The sequence below is a fragment of the Rhinolophus ferrumequinum genome, chromosome 6 (assembly GCF_004115265.2).
Source record: "Rhinolophus ferrumequinum isolate MPI-CBG mRhiFer1 chromosome 6, mRhiFer1_v1.p, whole genome shotgun sequence".
Lineage (NCBI taxonomy): Eukaryota > Metazoa > Chordata > Mammalia > Chiroptera > Rhinolophidae > Rhinolophus > Rhinolophus ferrumequinum.
This window is the reverse complement of record NC_046289.1, coordinates 23,503,698-23,522,955: the sequence shown is the minus strand read 5'-3', so window position 1 is coordinate 23,522,955 and position 19,258 is coordinate 23,503,698. Positions and strand designations below refer to the sequence as shown.

At 39.9% G+C, this 19,258-nt stretch overlaps 1 protein-coding gene across 3 annotated transcripts in view; it reads right to left on the bottom strand.

Annotated features, from left to right (window-relative positions):
* Nucleotides 1-19,258, bottom strand: part of NEK9 (NIMA related kinase 9) — a 33,832-nt gene that overhangs the window by 8,322 nt on the left and 6,252 nt on the right. For all 3 annotated transcript variants that reach the window (XR_004423245.1, XM_033108788.1, XM_033108789.1), the window contains exons 4-17: nucleotides 19,135-19,205; nucleotides 17,792-17,897; nucleotides 16,086-16,217; nucleotides 14,367-14,477; nucleotides 13,514-13,578; nucleotides 11,230-11,280; nucleotides 10,580-10,772; nucleotides 8,307-8,451; nucleotides 7,237-7,437; nucleotides 7,001-7,047; nucleotides 5,640-5,795; nucleotides 4,441-4,549; nucleotides 3,783-3,944; nucleotides 518-688 (exon numbers count right to left, since the gene is read on the bottom strand). Coding sequence is in view for 2 of the 3 variants with exons in the window: in XM_033108788.1 (XP_032964679.1) it covers nucleotides 518-688; nucleotides 3,783-3,944; nucleotides 4,441-4,549; nucleotides 5,640-5,795; nucleotides 7,001-7,047; nucleotides 7,237-7,437; nucleotides 8,307-8,451; nucleotides 10,580-10,772; nucleotides 11,230-11,280; nucleotides 13,514-13,578; nucleotides 14,367-14,477; nucleotides 16,086-16,217; nucleotides 17,792-17,897; nucleotides 19,135-19,205 (1,720 nt within the window). In the remaining variant the exon portion in view is untranslated. The remainder of the gene's footprint in view (nucleotides 1-517; nucleotides 689-3,782; nucleotides 3,945-4,440; nucleotides 4,550-5,639; nucleotides 5,796-7,000; nucleotides 7,048-7,236; nucleotides 7,438-8,306; nucleotides 8,452-10,579; nucleotides 10,773-11,229; nucleotides 11,281-13,513; nucleotides 13,579-14,366; nucleotides 14,478-16,085; nucleotides 16,218-17,791; nucleotides 17,898-19,134; nucleotides 19,206-19,258) is intronic.

Below are 19,258 nucleotides of genomic sequence, written 5' to 3'. Positions count from 1 at the left end.
TACTCCAGAGATTCTGATTGAATTGGTCAGGACAGTGGGATTGCTAAAAGCTCCTCGGGGGAATCTAACATGAAGCCAAGGTTGTGAACCACTGATCCAAAAGAATGGACTTGTAAATCCCACACAGGTCTTTATAATTTAGTTCATAAAAAAGTAATCTTTATGCAGAAAGCAGTTATGATTTAGTTTCTTGTTAAAGGTATACTAAATGTTTCTCACAACAGCATGAACACAGATAGTAAAATTAGTAGAGGACCAGAAGTTATAAATTTCTGGCAAGGGGGAAGAGTCCTGAGTTATTTTAAAAAATGGTCAAGAGGTAGAAAATGACAAAGCTCAGGAAGTGACAATGTTCTGTTCCTCCCACTAGGCTGGCATCACTGACATTGTAAGACTTACAGAAATAGCCTCTTTTCTTCAGGACACTTCTGTTTCCAAGCATATGGCCATTCGGTACCTTAGGTGTGGGTCTATCCTCTGTCAAAGCCACCCCAACCCACAAATATGAAACCCTTACCAACAATGAGAATGGTGTGCCAGCCACGGCAAGATAGGTCTGGAACGTAATGCAGAGATCCAAAAATAGGCCGAGGCCATGAGGTACAGATATCAGAGCCATGAGGTCTCTCTGTGGGCGTCATTGCCAGGCGACCATTACCACCATTGCCCCAGGCAAATATGTGATTATCTAGAGAAAAATTAAACAGCAGACAGTTTAACAGAACACCGCTTCCCAACTCTTTGGGTTACCCATCTTTATGCCCTAGAGCTAGAAAGATTTCCTACTATGTAAAAAACAAGCAAAAGCTGTTATGCCACAGGTAAAAGTGACCACCGCTCCTACATACTGCCATCCATTCATTTATTCATTCGCTCATTGAACAACATTTTTTGGTCATTCAAATATTTCTGGAGCATCTACTTCATGACAGGCACTGCTCGAGGTGCTGGGGACAGAGCAGTGAACAAAACAGTCACTGCCTTTTTGGATCTGACATTCTAATGTGGGAAGATTGATAAATAAATAGTATTGCAGGTAGTAATAAGTGCTAGAAAGGAAGATAAATGGTATAGAAAAGTGAAAATAAAAAATAATAGTGGGATATTATTATTTTAGATAGGGAAGTCAGAGAAATACTTGTTGACACTTGGCAGAGAGAGACCTGACTGAAGTGAGAGAGAGAGCCACGTAGATATGTAGGGGAACAGCTTTCCAGGCAGAAGAAATGGCAAGTGCACAGGTCCTGTGTAGGTAACGTGAGCTTCACAAAAAAGGAACAAGAAGGCCCCTGGAGCTGGGCAAAGTAAGAGAGGGGACAGTGGTCAGAGAAGAGGTCAGGAAATGGCTGGGGTCCTGGTTATGTGGAGCTCTGCAGACCACTGTAATTACTGGTACTGGTTATTACTGAATGAGATAGGAAACCATTAGGTTCTGAGCAGTATGCATTTTTAAAAACCCCTCAGGCGACCATGAGCAGAATTAATTGCAGGGAACCACGGGTGGAAGCAAGGAGACCGGTTATAGTACTGAAGATGCTGAGAAGTAGCTGGATATATTCTGAAGACAATCAACAGGTTTGCTGGTGGATGGGGTGTGGGGTGTAGGATGGAGCTGCCACGACTAAGACGGGAAGGCTGCCAGTGGAACAGGTTTGTGTAGAAAATTAGAAGTTTGATTTGAATATAGTAAGTTTATTTGAGATGAGTATAACTTCTTATCCAAATCAGGACATTTTTCAAATGAAAATGGGGTGCTACCATGTTTCCCTGCAAATAAGACACCTAGATGGACAATCAGCTCTAATGCGTCTTTTGGAGCAAAAATTAATATAAGACCCAGTATTATATTATATTAATTATAGTATAGTATAGTAAAATAAGACCGGGTCTTATATTAATTTTTGCTCTAAAAGACACATTAGAGCTGATTGTCCCACTAGGCCTTATTTTCGGGGAAACATGGTATTGATGATGGTACGCATGGATCAGGACTGACCTGGGAAAACTGGGCTATAAAGCCACCCTATCTTTAAACATCTGAGTCGTGGGGCTGTGGAGTATGTGAGCGTGGAGGTGAAGGGTGGTAATAAAGCTATCAGTGTATGGGGGGATTTAAGGTGGGGAATGAAGGGAGACAGTGGAGAGAGAGAAGGACTGAGCTCTGGGCATTCCAGGGCTTAGAGGAGTTGGACACTGCCATCATGGCACCTGATCTACCTGCCTGTACTAGTCTGTTTATGTGTGTCTCCCCTACCCTACTAGACTAGGAGCTCCCTGAAGAGAGGGGCTTTCTGAGAATCACTTCTATATTCCCAGAGCCTAAAAGAAGACCTGGAGCACAGCAGGCACTGTTTGCTGTGTAAAGGAGGTGACCAAGTACAGTTCAGAGGAGTACAGGAACATTTATCAAGAGGTACTATGCTTGGGGCGGCCGGTTAGCTCAGGTGGTTAGAGTGTGGTGCTCATAACACCAAGGTTGCCAGTTTGATCCCCGCATGGGCCACTGTGAGCTGCGCCCTCCACAACTAGACTGAAACAACTACTTGACTTGGAGCTGATGGGTCTTGGAAAAATATACTTAAAATAAATAAAAGTTAAAAAAAAAAAAAAAGGTTCTATGCCCAGGCACGGAATCCAACTTTATAATCCCTCACTCTGAAGCGTAACTCATGAAGTGCACAGATCTACTGAAGAAACATGACCTCTTTGAGGCCCTGTCAGAAAGTGCTACTGAATTTGCTGCACTAAATTTGGTCCTCAGTGAAATCATGACTGTCTTTCTAGGTAACATTTCCATTTGTCTAGTCTGATGTAAACAATTTGCTTCCTAAAATCCCTTGTTTTGGGACAAATAGGGAAAGTTAATGTGCCACTCTGAAAGCTGGTTCACTTAATTAATTAAATTTGGTGACAGCTCACTTATCTGGCAGTATCCCTAGATCCCTCGTGTGTATACAACAGGCACAGACCAAAAGAAAACAAAGACATCTCAGAGCATGAGCAACACTAAAAAAAGCTGAAATGAGTCAAAAGATAAGCTGAAATATGATTTGTTGTTCACCAGTCACAAGAAAGAAGTAGCTACAAAAATCAAAAAAGTTCAGAAGGTGATACAGGAAAGAGAGCGCTAAAGAGAAAGAAAGAAGAAAGAGGGAAGGAAATGAAGACTAGCAGAAGTGGCAGTAAAGAAGAGAAGCCGTGATGCGAGCAAGAAGATGATGTGGAGAAGAAATAGCTATGAGAGGAAAGAGAAGAAAATTCGGTTAGACTAGTTTAGAAGGCTGAGACACACGGAGTATACACAACCCTTCAAGCCTTAGCCGTCTCTAAGCTCATCACTGCAGTGCGGCTGACCGCAGCCAAGGAGCAAGGTTAAGTCAAGTTGTTCTCCTTTCCAGCCACCTCGCCAACATTTACTGAAACCCACGTGGTGCTAAACATGGTATATATATGTGTACACACACACACACACACACACACACGCACGCACACACGTAGTAATTCTTAAAACATTTTACTAAAAAAAGTTAAAATCAAAAAAGTAAGGACATAGAATATTAACCTGCCATTATCTAGAAATCTGACTTTTTAAAAACAATCACCACGTTGGATACATGAAAAGTTAATGAAGCTCCATATGCACAATGAGCCACCAATTTAATACAAAGGAAAAGGTAAACATATGATCCAGCTACACAAGTAATAGGTCCAGCTCTTTCCCAACCAAAAGTGAAAACACAGCCATCCATCCAGAAAGCCTGAAAGGCTGTGTACGGACTCACCATCAGTGGCAGCAATGGTAAACTCATCACCGCAGGAGACCCTGATCACTTGCTTTCCCCCGAGGGGTCCCCCCAACAGGTTGATTCCTTGACGCTTTTTATAATTCCCAATGCCTAGCTGTCCACACTTATTGCAGCCAAAGGTCAGCAGCCGGCCTCGCTCTGAGAAGCAAAAACAAATAACGAGGCACAAATGGGTCATGGAACAGAGGGAAAATGCAGCCAATGCAGAGCTCCATGGAGTAATTTCTGGTTGTGAGAGGAGATACACGTGTACAAACACGAAGCTAGCCACATGATCCTGGCTCTAGGGCAGCTACGGTATCTAAGACTATGACCAATTAGAGCCAAGAAGTGACTCAATATTGTATTTTCTTTCTACTATTGTATTTAAATATAGAAAATGGATACTACCTAACTTAGAAAACTTACAGACGTGCTAATTAGAGACAATAGTTGCATGGAATTACAGGTGTATTGATTATGCATTTATAATGATTATCCACAAAACTCTTACTTGAATGCCTTAATTTGTTAATGAGATCACACTGGGTACTAGGGGGAAATGAGGATAATGTACATACTGCTAAGAAAAGTTAATACTTGATAGGAAAAGGAGCCTGAACCACTAAGGCCTGTAGATTGTAAGTCAACTCACCATCAATAGCAGCTGTGTGAGTCTTGCCTGGGGCAATTGTACGGATCTTATAAAAGGACAACTGTTTGGCCAAGGTAAAGGAGGTTGCGTAGGTAACTTCGTGGTATGCCTAAGACAAGGTAAAACAAAAGTGGGGACTCATGAGATAAAAAGTGGAGGGGTAACAGGCCCAGAATGTTATCATGGTGACCAAAGGCCTTTCAAACAAATTGTGGAAAAACTTGAGATTTCATCATGCGACTCAGAACAGTACGCAATTTAAAATTTATGAACTGTTTATTTCTGGAATTTTCCATTTAATATTTTTGGACCAAGGTTGACTGGGTAACCAAAACTTTGGGAAGCAAAACTGTGGATAAGGGAGGACTACTATAATGGTAATTTTGAAAATGCCTTTTCAAACCACACAGATATGCTTCCCAAACTTGCCCCAAATTTGTACTCTCCCATTTGAAAATCACTACTTCAGAGAGTGCTTTGAAAATTAATTATCTTTTCCATTGAGTTAGGGAACTTGTCTCTTAATTTGATTCTTTAAAAAAATGATAAAAACTCATCATACTAACACAAAGAGAAGACTAAGACTTAACATTGGTGGTGAATTTCATGACATCCTTGTAGGAGGTGAATGGTAATTACATTTAATCAACATGCACAGGATCAGTGACTTAGGAGTAATACACGTGAAAAATTCTCCAGGGAGGTGATGCATGGAAAGGTGTTTCTTTTCATGATGATTTTCTTGTACCTAGTTCAGTGATAAGATACAGCCTGAATTCCATTACTTGATCCTTTGTAGTCAATTTATTTATTGAAGTATAACATACTGTAAAACATTGTATAGCTTTTTTCGATATGCATTTTCCTGATACATTTTTCCGTAGGCATGTAAAACTACTCCCCACACCCCACTCCTATCATCCTAGAAGCCGTCTCCCACCACTTCTGTTAATACCCACGCCTCTCCTCTCAGAAGTAACCACTATTTTAACTTCTGACATCGCAAGTTAAAAGCTTGTTCTTAAACTTCATATAATTGGAATTATATAGTATGTACTCTTGTGGCTGGCTTCTTTGGCTGAACATAATGTCTGTGAGATCCTCACTTTATTCTGAAGTCAAATTGCAGTCACTAACCAGTAATCGCATTCCCAAAGAAGTTCTGACAATGCGGTTAGGACACCAAAGGAGGTACTCACTTCATGGTTGATGATGCCAGACATGCACTGATTCAGACCCAGTTTGTTGAACTCATTGAGTCCGCAGGCCAGCACTTTGCCTGACTGGGTCAGCAGAAATGTCCCATCACAACCACACTGAACTGCGACAATAATCAAGGCCTTGGGAACATCCACCTGTAAGAAAACAAAAATCCCCCACACATAACCTGTTAGGAGAAAACCTTCAGATCCTTTCAAAAGTGACATCCCACATTTAGCAGAATGACTACAGGGAAGTAAAGGTTGCTTTATTTGCTTCAGATTCACACAGTAGCTTAGAGGCCACTGTTTTCAAGAGGAAGCTCCAGTTTTATAATAAAGTAAAAGAAGGCCATTCCATATCGGCGAAACAGATAAGTCAGGTCCAAGTTTCTTTTACAATAGGTCCTACTCAGAACTCCTCGGATAACACTGGGAAAGGAGAAGCTTCACTCCATTGCTGATTTTGTCCTTAGCTAGAAGGCCCGAGGACAATTATAAAAGAAACTCAGTAGTCCAGTGGGGTCCCAGTCTGGTCGTACTATAAGTGAGGTGAAAGAGTACTGAGGTCCCAGCCAGGATTTCCCAATGCTCACATTCCTCTGCAGCCAACTAGACAGGGCTAGAGAATGACGGGGGAACGTGATGCATACCTGAAAACTCAAACCTCAAAGTTTCTACTACAGCCTTTTCAGGAGAACAGGAATAGCCAAGAATCCCACTGAGAATGGTCCCATAAATAATTAATTTTTTAAATGTAAATAAACATTGTTAACAGAGAATGGTATAGTCGATTACAGTCAACCTTCAAGCGGGCAAGCCTGTACCCTATGGTAGGCGTGAGAGATGTGACTATGCTCTTCCCTCAGCTGGTTCCAGCTCCTGTGCCAGCTCCTGCAGTGCCAGCTCTCACAGTGATGAGAGTAATTAGCTATCATGCTTCATATGTGACCCCTAAATACAAACTATTTCATATGGTGTTCACCTGTGGAAACAGGAAGGGAAAATGCCTGTGTTGGGTTAAGAGGTAGTATATTGCTTTTCAGTATCTTTCCAAAGAATTTTCCAGGGTGTTTTAGCTTGATGGGACTTTTTCACTGTACAAGCTGATTTCAGCTCTCGTCCCCAAGTAAGATGCGACTCCAGTGTTCACAGTGGCTGTATCCTTTCTCAACTTTTTATGATTTAGTCAGATGACAAGACCACATAGTCCTGAAACAGGAATCCTGGATTGTCAATGTCCCACATAGGAAATATTTCTGAAACAAACGCCTTGATATGAGGAGTCAGGGAAAGAAGACATATTACTGGAGTCTATGTGATCTAGATAGTCTTTAAGAAGAAGTTGCTTCTGATTTTACCTTTTGTGGTGTATAATAATCCTCTTCTGAATCCAAACCCAGTCTTCCTGGGACACACATAAGAAAGGAAATCATTAAAATGAGGATCTTCTTCCCAATGAAAACATTCTATAAGATTCTCTTGTACTGAATTAACACTTCACAAGTAGAGGTTGCATGACGTGTTTAGATGCACACGAACTTGAAGGCAGGTTGTGTGCCTGGGAACACGTGGACCGAGACAAGGCTGCACCTACCATATTCGCCACAGCCCCAAGAATAGACTTCTTTGTTTCGTGTCAAAACCACCACATGGTTATCTCCACAGGAGACCTGCTCCACAGGACTGGTCAGGAAGAAGTTCAGCTGCATGGGTTCTAGTACTTCAGGGCCAGCAACCTTGTCCACCCCCATGCAGCCATAATAATCAGATCCAAAGGCATAAAGCTGACCCTCATCTGCAAAAGGAAAGCAGAACCCATCAAAGGAATGACTTGTTTTGTCCAATCAGAAAGCTAGGCAGGACTGGAATGAGAGCTACCCCAAGCCAAAGATCTCATACGAGATGATTACACCAGGGATCTCCGAAGGATAGACTGCAAGTCTAGAGCTGTTCGCATTTAGGGGTTCGTGCGTACTGTTAATAAGCTTTTTAGAAAGTCATAGTACCTGTGTTTCCCCAAAAATAAGACCTAACCGGAAAATAAGCCCCAGCATGATTTTTCAGGGTGCTTGTAATTTAAAATAAGCCCTACCATATTTCCCCGAAAATAAGACCGGGTCTTGTATGAATTTTTGCTCCAAAAAAATGCATTAGGGCTTATTTTATATGGCAAGCATCCTGAAAAATCATGCTATCATGCTATGGCTTAATTTCCGGTTAGGTCTTATTTTCGGGGAAACACGGTGTTAACATGTTAGAAAGGCTTACACTTTTACTGGGGCCATCTCTATCGTATAGCGAAAAAGAGAAGTACTAAGGAATTAGAAAGTGAGTAATGTTAAGACCAAAACTAAATTTTAGCTCTTGATTCCTCATTTAGTGTCATCCATACTTGACTAGGTGGTGAGGTTATTGTTCCCCACACCTGGGATATATACAACATATTTTTCCTGATCCCACCTCTTCTCTGTTATCTACCTGCCTTCTCCTTGCTCATCACCCACTAATACTCTAGCAAATTTTTGTTATTAATGTGTATATCTGATCACTGTCTTTGGTTCTTTGAATACTGTTTTTTATTGTAAAATCCCAAGTAAAACTGCACAATATTAAGTACAATACCCCACATTAAATACATTTGGATGCTCTCTGCTGACGGCTTACCTGTTACACAGACAGTGAAATCATCACCACATGACACCTGATGGATAGCTTTGCCTTGCAGCTTCTCCACATGCTTTGGCTGTCGGTAGGAGGCTTTGTCTCCATGGCCCAGCTGACCATGGAGTTTAGTGCCCCCTTGCATGTTCTGTGAAATAAAGAGATCTTGTGAAGTTTTAACTTTTCATGCCAGAAGCTAATCATCATTATAACTTCTTATTAAGGAAAACAGTAGGAAAAAAATCAGCTGGGGGCCGGCCCAGTGGCTCAGGTGGTTGGAGCTCCGTGCTCCTAACTCCGAAGGCTGCCGGTTCGATTCCCACATGGGCCAGTGGGCTCTCAACCACAAGGTTGCCAGTTCAATTCTTCGAGTCCCGCAAGGGATGGTGGGCAGCTCCCCCTGCAACTAAGATTGAACACGGCACCTTGAGCTGAGCTGCCGCTGAGCTCCTGGATGGCTCAGTTGGTTGGAGTGCATCCTCTCAACCATAAGGTTGCCGGTTCGACTCCCACAAGGGATGGTGGGCTGCGCCCCCTGCAACTAGCAACGGCAACTGGACCTGGAGCTGAGCTGCACCCTCTACAACTAAGACTGAAAGGACAAGAACTTGAAGCTAAACAGCACCCTCCACAACTAAGATTGAAAAGGACAACAACTTGACTTGGAAAAAGTCCTGGATGTACACACTGTTCCCCAATAAAGTCCTATTCCCCTTCCCCAATAAAATCTTTAAAAAAAAAAATCAGCTGGAAATTTAGAAATGAAAAAAACAACGGGTAAGGGAATTAAACCTTTTGATGATAGGTAGTATAAAACCCCTGGCAGCAGGTAAAGATTTAAAAAGTATCCAGATTGATACCCATCGTGCCTCCAAAGGACATAGTTCCAATTTTTCTTTCTCCTTCAAGTCTAAGGTAAACCATTTAATTACAGGTGATGGTGAAAAAAAATTCTTTATATAGGCTAATTTATTTCCTGCAGGAGCACAGCCTTTTGGAATCTTCACTAGACGTTTTACAAATTTTGGTCACAGTTGCCCAGAAATATGGAGCAGTTATAAAGAATCTGGCCACATCAAAGAGGCTGCTATACAGCACTGAGAACAGTCCTAAATGGCTTTTCAACAATTTATAGAGATCAGTCATTCTTTTCATTCAGTAACTCAACTGTAAGTCCTTATATAAATGGTTTTTTAGGCACTAATTTCACCCTATCTCTGGCAGCACACCCAGGCGCCAGTTCTGTAAGGGATAGTATTTTAGGAAATAACAAGGTAACACTTTACAATAGAGGCCAAGTCATCCATTCATTCTTTCAATCATCAATTGAGGTTTTCTACTCTATCATACACTGGGGAGAAAATAAAGCCTGTCCTCATGGAGAAGTTTTCTGAAATTACTGGAAAAAATGAGCTCCCTCAGGAAGAGGAGGAAGAGTGAAAACCAAGGGCCTAAGACAAGGTCAGGTAAAGGAAAAGCAGCCTAAAACAAGCATGAGAAGGCACAGTTGAAGATACAGGAGGAAAGCCAAGGGAAGACAGAGCTTCAGCAAGGAAGGAGTGGTCAACTGTACCAAATGCTGCTGGAAGATCAAACAAGGTAAGAACTTGCTTGTAAAAAGCACCTTAGTTTCCACAATTTATAGGTCATTTTGTCAAGAGTAGTTTCAATGGAATAGCAGTGATGGAAGCTGCACTGTATGTGAATAAGAAATGAGTGGGAGATAAAGAAATAGACAGCAAATACAGGTAATCTGTTCAAGACGGCAAGGGATAGGGTGGAATCTAGAGGGGAACAAAGGAATATCCTACTCAAGACATACCTAGCCACCTTCAATCACTGATGGAGGTCTTGGCATTTTCTTGACATGGTACACTGCTTCATTTGTTTGGAAAGCTATTTCACAGACACTAGTTGCTCTGAACCTCATGGTAACAGAACAGACTAATTAAGTGACTTTCTGAAATCACCGAGCCATTAACCAGACAGTCTAGTCTCCTGAGTCCAAACTTAGCGCCCTTTTAATTCTGTCCCTCTCCTGTTCATTCATTTATTCAAAAAACATTTACAAGAGACCTAATAAGTACCAGGCTTTGGGCACACATCAGTGAATTCTAAACAACAAAATCACTCTCTCAAAAGAGCTTACATTCATTCCGTCACCCCACGCTCCCACTCCCGTAGCACATGCTCAGCTAACAAAATACTTAGACATCCAGGGCCCAATAAACAATTACACTTACGTCACTGTTCTAAAGTACTTAGCTTTCACTTACCACCCAGGTGTACAGTTCCTTCTCCACTGTGACCACAGCAAAGTGGGTATTCCCAGCACACACCTGCCGGGCACTACAGCCACTCTTGATGACATCCAGTTTCTGGGGAGTGGATTTCCCACCACCCCAAACATAGACTTCACTGGTTCGCGATGTTACCACGGCAATGGGTGCTTCAGTCACTGTGCTTGACCTGCCAACAACCCCCAGAACAAAGGCACATTTAACATCAAAACTGCACCAAAGAAAAATGCTTCCAGTCTTTTCCCTGAGAAGAACTGCCAATTATGGTATGAGAAAGTATGTTCTTTCTCGGCAACTTATTTCAACCCTCTATCATAGCAGGCTTCGCAATGCCTGCCTCAGGGCTTCAGCACAGCGCAGCCAGATCAGATTCCAGTCTGGTCCGTAACACCTACACTTTTCAACTTTTCAACATCCATCATAGTGATGATGTCCACTTTAGCACGAGGGTGAAATTACAGCTTTCTTTTTCTCGGAAATGACTATCTGACATTTACGCAGATGTTGGCTTCTGAAAGGATGCCAAAGGCTAATTACTGGGATCAAACAATGCACAGATCCAACAAAGAAAGATCCCCTGGTGGTAATTTAAGACATATTACTTTTCAAGAGTCTCTTGAGCATACCTTGGTCTCTTTGTAGGTGCATTAAGCAGTGTGACTTTTTCCTCCATCTCTCTACCAAAAGAAAGGCAAAGATATGAGCGAAATAATACGTTCCTACATTGCACCAGTGTCTGTTTAATACATTTCACAGATTTAATCCTCTATAAACCATATGCCTCCTACAACATTACAATATTTTAAGGAAAGTATCTCAGTACAACTCAAACAGTTATATAGGCCTGGCTTTAGACAATTCATTAAATACACGGGGGCTAGCAGTTTGGGGCCATTTGCTTTCTATCGCCAAGAAATGTCTGGAACAGAGAACCTTGAGGACCTCTGACGCACTTTTTAAATTTCCTTGCAACATCGCCATCTAGTCTGCCCACTGACTCTCCAAACTCAACATCTCTAAATCTTAGCTCGTTGTCTTTCTCCCATACAGCTTTTCTTTCTGACTCTCCTATTTCTGTAACTGCCACCCTCCAGTCTCCCAGTTAGCTAGGCTCGAAACCTCAGTCATCTCTGACTCAGTTCTCTCTCTCGCTTCAATATTCACGTTTTACAGATCCTACCTATACAATGGCCTTTATACCCACCTCTCCTTTCCAGTCTCACCACCTTCGTTCTAGGCAGATTTACTTCCCACTTGGCCTACAGCAGCACCTCCCAACTGGTCTCACCACAGTTCCAATCTACTTTAATCAGTCTTATACTGACTTAACACTGATATTAGCACTGCCAAATAACTTAGGCTTGTCTCTCATCACATGAACAGTCCTCTCATAACCATCCAATACTTCTGTACTATCTCTTAAATTAAGCACAGATTCCTTCATTTGGTACTCAAGATTCTCTACTTACCTTTCCAGCTTTCCTTCCTTCTACTTACACCCCATGTTTTAGCCTAGGGTTAAATCAATCGTAGCTCAATTCCTGGGGTGGTACTTAGACATGACATCAGTATTTTTGGAAAGCTCTTGACGTGTTGCTCTTGAGAGCCCCAAGTCTAGAAGCACTAATCTAGCAAAACAGGACTTGGTGTTTCCGGAATATGTTCTACAACTTCCTGTGCCTGAGCTTTATCTGGAAAGCTCTTTGTCTTATGTTTTTCCATCAAAGTACAAAGTTCTAACAAAGTCCTGCATGTAGATACACAATTATCTCAATAAAATTGCAATTAAAAATTATCAATGGAAATATTTAAATAAGAGATTAGTGATTACACTCTTGGGAAATAAGTCAGATAAAACATTTAAATATGCTTACTCAGCTCTAACGGATGATACTGCCTGAGTATACACAGAGGTCATGCACTGTATTTTATCTGGAACATGAGACATAATTCTAGGCACTAAACACTGTTCTGGAAATGAACCAGGCAAGATGAATTAAACAATACAATAGAATAAAGGTACTAATGAAAAAGATTGTGGAAATCTAAAGGGCAAGCCTTGAAAAAGAGCGTAATAAATGTTTGAATATTGGGAAGGTATAGAAACAAAAGAACTGGTAGGGAAGGATGAAGGGAAGTAAGGCAAAAATAGTACAAAAGGATCAAATCCTGACTAGAACATTTAAGAAAGGTTAAAGAACACTTCTTCCTTTAAATTAGGGTTTGAAGCCTCTTCTAGGAAGAGAGGGATAAAGGGCCTCCTTCCTACTACCTCTAGAGCCCTCTAACACAGAATAAATCTCAGGAAACAACTTGTCAGGAATCAATCAAGCTCGACTTTGGGATATGGGCAAAAGGTATCTGAATAGGACCCCTCCAGCTCTAACCTACCATCTAAAGCAACACCTTAAAAAAGAAAGGCTGGTCCAAATCTATACCACTATCCAACAATTGTTGAGTACCTTGTGCCAGGCCCGGGGCTGAGCACTTTATTTGAATTACCTCCTTTAATCCTCACCCTACCTCACTTTATAGAGGAGAAAATTAAGGAACAGAGATGTTAAATAACTTGACAAAGATAATAACAGAACTCAGATACAAACCTAAGGATGTCTCAGTCCAAAGCCCTCCTCTTTTAACTAATACACTCTACTGCCCCAACTCTAGAGTAAAATTCACAGACGAGGGGAGCACCGCACCCTAGGGTCTCATCAGTATAAATTTAGAATAAAACAGCCCTGGCTAAGGAAGTGAAATTCAGAAGCTACCCTCAAACAATGAAAGCGGAGATGTCGGTAGAAAGTAGAATGGCCAAGTCAGGAAACACCACCCTCTCTGTGGTGTTCTGAGCAAGCCTCTAACAGTTAACCACCTACGGAAAGACAACAGAGCAAATTCTTTGTATTTTACCTCCTGCGTTTCCTGAGAAGGGGGTGATCTAGCAATTCATCTGCAGTGGGTCTCTGCTCAGGATCCTAAAAAGTACAAATGGCGCTAGTTTTAATTTAAAGGGAATGGGCAAAATGGGATCTAAAGAAGCATTTTACTTCCTCTAGAAGGCTGTTGGTTAATTATTCAAAGACCACCATTTATTATCCTTTTGTTTCAAAAAACATAATTTCTTAAGTCATGCTTTATGCTTATCTCATCATCACCAACACTGTACGTGAATGAAAATGTGCTTTACTCATTTGCTCAGTTAAGACAGTGGCTCTTAAATTTCAATATATACATAGTACATAATAAGCTTGTTACAAATAAAGATTTCTGGGTTTTGATCACGGAGATTCTGATATAATCCGTCTGGGGTGGGGCCCAGGGATCTTCATTTTTTTACTTGTAAACCCCTCCCCCATGCCCTGGCGATTCTAATGCCTGTGGTTCATGGACCATACTTTGAATACTGACCTAGAGCTACAGTGCAAGGCAGACTGTGACATATGAAAACTATGAACATTCTGCACATTAAGAACTCTAAATTACCCATGACTATACTTTTATAAAATCAAGTTACAAAAATTAATCATCACAAAAAATGAAGCTAAATTTAAATGGCAAAGTCATTTTCACAAATTAGTAAAGAATTTGCTGGCTGACGCACACAACTATCAATTGCCAATGCCTATTCTTCTGGGTACAGCCACAGATACATCCTAGCTGGGGCGTGGATGTGGTTTTGTGCAGGTTCTCCTATGTCAGACCCCAAACACTAAAGCTGGGAAGGAAAACACTAAACTGAAATCAATACGTAAGTCACATTTACCTGGTCGAGGCACGCATGGACCATTTGGATCAGCTCCAAAGAGTACTGGCTAGAATCAACTTCCATGGCCCGGATTCCTTGTACAATCTTCACACACAGGTTGAGTGGATTCTATGAGAAAATGATGATTGCATTGTTTTGGTTTTACAAAGAAGACATTATTATAATCTACCGGCCTGGGCTCTGAGATGTCTGTGAGTATTTAAAGAAGTGGTAATGGTCTGCCGTAGGTCTGACCTTTTTTATAACTATTAGTATGCATCAGCAAGCAATGGTTAGGGATGCACTGCTGCTATCAGATAGAATGAAGCGAACTGGCCAACATGGAGATACGACTATGTGCTAATAGCATAATACTCAGAATATATTATAATCTGACCCTTCAACTGAATCCCAAGAAAAAGGAAAATAAGGTTAGCCATGCTTCTTAGCTTTAAGTACCTCCTTTGCCAACTAATTTGCCTCCTAATTTATATTTCCTAATAATGGTTATACAGGTAATAATCTGCTCCAACAGACAAGGTAGTGAATAATAATATGATAATGACAATATTATTACAATGATACTATCAAAACCTTTATAGAGAACACTATGTGCTAGACAGGCATGTTATATATTTGATCTTTTTTAACCATTGCAAACACCACAGAAAGAGGTTGTTATCATTACCAATTCAGAGATGTAAAGTAACTTGTCCAAGACTACAGATAGTAAAAAAAGGAGCGATAATTCCAGTGAAAATATGATTCCCAAACTCATTTTTCTTCCACTATAATATTTAGGAGAATTAAGTAATATGCCAATAAACCTCAGTATTTAGAAAAATAAATAGGTCTCATGAAAGCCCAATAAATCTGTATCATCTTACATTTGCATGTGTATATACATTATTAGAACATCTCTGTGAAAAGGATATATATTAGGTTGGTGCAAAAGTAATTGCAGTTTAAAAGGTTAAAAAGAATTGCAAAAACCGCCTATACTTTTGCACCAACCTAATATTTTTTTCCTTGGTATAGATAATGAAATAGAGGGTCAAAGAGATGAAATGATTTGCCTAAGTTCTCACACCTGGTTTATAAAGGAGCTTGGCTGTGAATCCACTTTTGTTTCTCAAATTGTGCTCCATGGATTAGTAGCATCAGCATCATCTGGAAGCTATCAGCCCTACCCCAGACTTACTAAAACAGAGTCTGCATTTTAACAAGATACCCAGGTGATTTCCTATGTGTATTAAAGTTTTAGAAGCACTGCTTTACAGTGGACTTTACTTAAAAAGAAAAAATATTTAAAGGGATCCATAAAACAATAATAATCTTTAATAAGAGTCAGTGAATAACTTTTCATAAAAAAGATCAAAACACTTTAATATTACATAATTTGCCTTCGCTTTTAAAAAATGATGTAGCTGAAGCATAGAAAGGAAATGGCTTATCTAAACTGTAGCATCACATAGTTGATCCTAGAGCCAGCTTTAAAATTATAGTTAACAAATTTCAAGTATAGTGCTCAAACTGCTTATGATTATTTCAAAGGGAAATTCAAGTTGGAGATAAATCTAGTCTATAGTATTCTAATAATACACGACTAAAGTTGTTATTTTTGCCTACACTTGATTTCAGTTCAAGAAATCAGAAACTCAGGGATAAATGAAGTTGATTCCCTCAATCAAGCTGTACCATTTACAAGGAGAATGAGGGGAAAACACATCAACTTACTGTAGCATCAAATGTTCTCTTTAGTGTAAGCAGTTCAAAAATGACACAGCCTACTGCCCAGATATCAGACTTGAAATTATATTTTACTCCTTGGCAGAGCTCTGGTGACATGTAATATGGAGTTCCCACGAGCTGTACAACAAAGAAAACAAAGAGTAACTTCTTTTCTGAGGTAACCATATTAATAGTTCAACAACTAAGTTAAATTTCCCAGGAACTAGAACTAACAACCATAAAACATTCATCAGCATATTCCATAATGGTTTTTATGAGATGATGCCACAATGGGGAGAAATCTTATTCATATCAAATTTCTTGGGCCACTTAGAAAGGAACAATCTCTTTTTAATCTTAATCTCTGTGGTAAAGGCACTATGGTAATTTGGGAGCCGCAACAGTTCTGTGAGGCCTAGATCACAGAGGCTATGGGCAGTCAAGGCCCACTGAAGACTTCATACAGATAAAGACATACGGAGGAGAAGTTCCCCAAGGGAAAAAAAATAAAACCCAAAAAACTGGCAGTGGGGAAAAGGTAGCTGAACAAAGGGGTTAAAAGTTCTAATTGAAATGCATAGTAATGAAACTTTTTAAATGGCTCAATTTGACATTTGTAATATTAATAAAGCTAGTGAATTTATTTCAAATATGAAAAAGATTTCTTGAATTCAAAAATGGGTTTTGAAATAAAAAATGTCCTGAATGGAGGTCAAGTCTCTCCCAAGAGAGATAATCAGTGCCCCAGAAGTTCTAAGAAAACTGACAGCCATCTTGAATCAGCAAATAAATTTTCAGATGGCTTACATAGCATTTATAAATTTTCATTATCAATTCCATCTTTGCATTTAACTGGCTAAGAAACGTCAAATCTTGGATTTGCCAGATTATTCTTGATGAGAAAAATTCAAATATGGACAGGACTGCTTTCTCAGAAGTTCAATTTGGTACCATCATATAAGCAGACAGAGTCCCTGAAGCAGAGACTCCCAACCCTGGCTATCAGCATCCTGGGAAGCATTACCTCAACAGTATCAAAAAAACATCATCAGAACAAAATTAACTGCATTAATTTATATTTTCAAGTTCTTTTAAGGACAGAGCATTGTGAAACCAGAAGAGTAATGCTTGGGTGTTAGAACTCCTAACAGGATGTTATCACTATCTTTCAAGACCAACTTGTGTCCACTCTTTACCAATGGTGTTTCTTAGGATCAGGTGAGAAAGGAGCCCTGCAGTTAAGACTGTGTGATATTAAAAATCAGACTATTCTCTGGGCATCAGGGCCTTTATTTATCAGAGCATTCTCTGGGCCTTTATTTGTAACACAGGGCTTCTGAACCAGAAGAATTCAAAGGCGATGTCTAACATCCTAAGCTCAAACATTAAATAAAAGATAAAGTGAAATCTACTTAAGATTCTAGGCTGGAGAGAAAGGTAAAGCATTTTGTTGCTTGAAAGATTCTAGTCAGTGCTAGAAAGGGCCATGAGGTCAGAGCTGTAACGTGAACAATGACTCTTGAGTGAACACCTGAGCATATAAATGCCCGTTACCGAGCCCAAGGAAAAAGACTCCTGAAGACTTGCTTTGTAAGCATGGAGAACTGGCAGGAATACTGAAAAAAGCATGTGAATTTAGGGAGTACAGTTATATCTCATGGTGCTGGAAAGGAAAAGAAAAAAAAAGTAAGACAAGGGCAACACATACTTACTGTCTCAGCCATGGAATACTCAGAATTAAGTTTCTTTGCTAGTCCATAATCTCCAAGTTTTATCAGGTTTGCCTTGGTCAGAAAAATATTTAATGTCTTTATATCTCTGGAAAAAAAAAAAGATGCTGCACAGTAAGCTCATATAGCCAATTATTTTGTCTTATCCCCACCATGCCCAAGATTAGTACAGAATAAAAATGAGTGTGTCACCACTGCTCAGACTGTTATTGGATCTCAAAGAGTGGTCATCACTTTCACACGCACTGTAACATTGAAAAGGAGACTTGGGGGAGTGGAGGCAGAGAATTAACATCATCCTCCAGGGCTTCACAGCACATGTACGTCTCCCACACCACCGAAGCCGTTAGGAAAAATTGAGAATGTCAGACAAACAAATGGTGTCCCAGGTAATTATAATTCCTATAAGTTGCACTGCCTCTTCAATTACCACTTATGCCTGGAATTAAGAGATAGTCAGGCAATTTTAACACTTGGTGTCAAAGTTTCAAATCTCTTAAGAAAAGAGAAGAAGCTCTATGTCCCCACAGCAACATGGTTAGGCTGTGTAGATCACCTAAATAAAATCACCGGCTATTTTTCTCAAGGTGAATTGACCATATGTAAAACAAATAAACTGTGCCTGGTCCACATTCTGGCTTCCTTTATTGAAAGAGGTGAATAAAAAAAAATCAGGACAATATTTTTTGTAACTTGTGAAAAGAAAATAATATGCAACAGCAACCATTCAATAGCTATCAAGAAATATGTTAATAAACCAACAAAAAAAGAAATACTAATGTTTTAACATTAATCTCTAGCAACGGTCAATGACTCAAGGATATAACGATGTGGAAATGTTTATAATAGTTCTCTCCTATAGGTAGAAATGAATAGAAAACTGTTTCCCCCCTCCCAAAGATCTAGTAAAATTGCACAGTTAATTATACAAACTAAAGAGGCTTTTTATTTAAAATAACTTAATTATAGAATTAAAAAATAATTGCCAATTATTATTGCTCAGAGAAAGCATTTACTATGAATTCGAACCAATGTAATACCACTTCTCATAGTGGCTTCTAGACTTTACTGATGAATTAATGTAATGAAATGAACTCTCAAATATCTCTTAAAGAAATGACTAAGCAGTACTTAGCTACTGAGGAAATTGTTCCTAGATCACAAACATGGTTTCACCCCTCGTTATTCACTATTTCCTTTCTAAAATATACCAATGTAAAAGCCTTGACTGCTTAATCAAGAAAATAACAGTGGTGATGGAAGATACCCAAGGTGCGGGTTGGATTGGTGGGGAGGAATCCATCCCATAGTTTTTCACTCATTACCTATGAAGGATTCCAGCTTTATGGATACAGCTCACTGCTGAAACAATCTGAAATAGGTACCACACCACCATCTGCAGAGAGAGAATAAATTATATCTGGACTGGAAACAAACAAAAAAATTCCA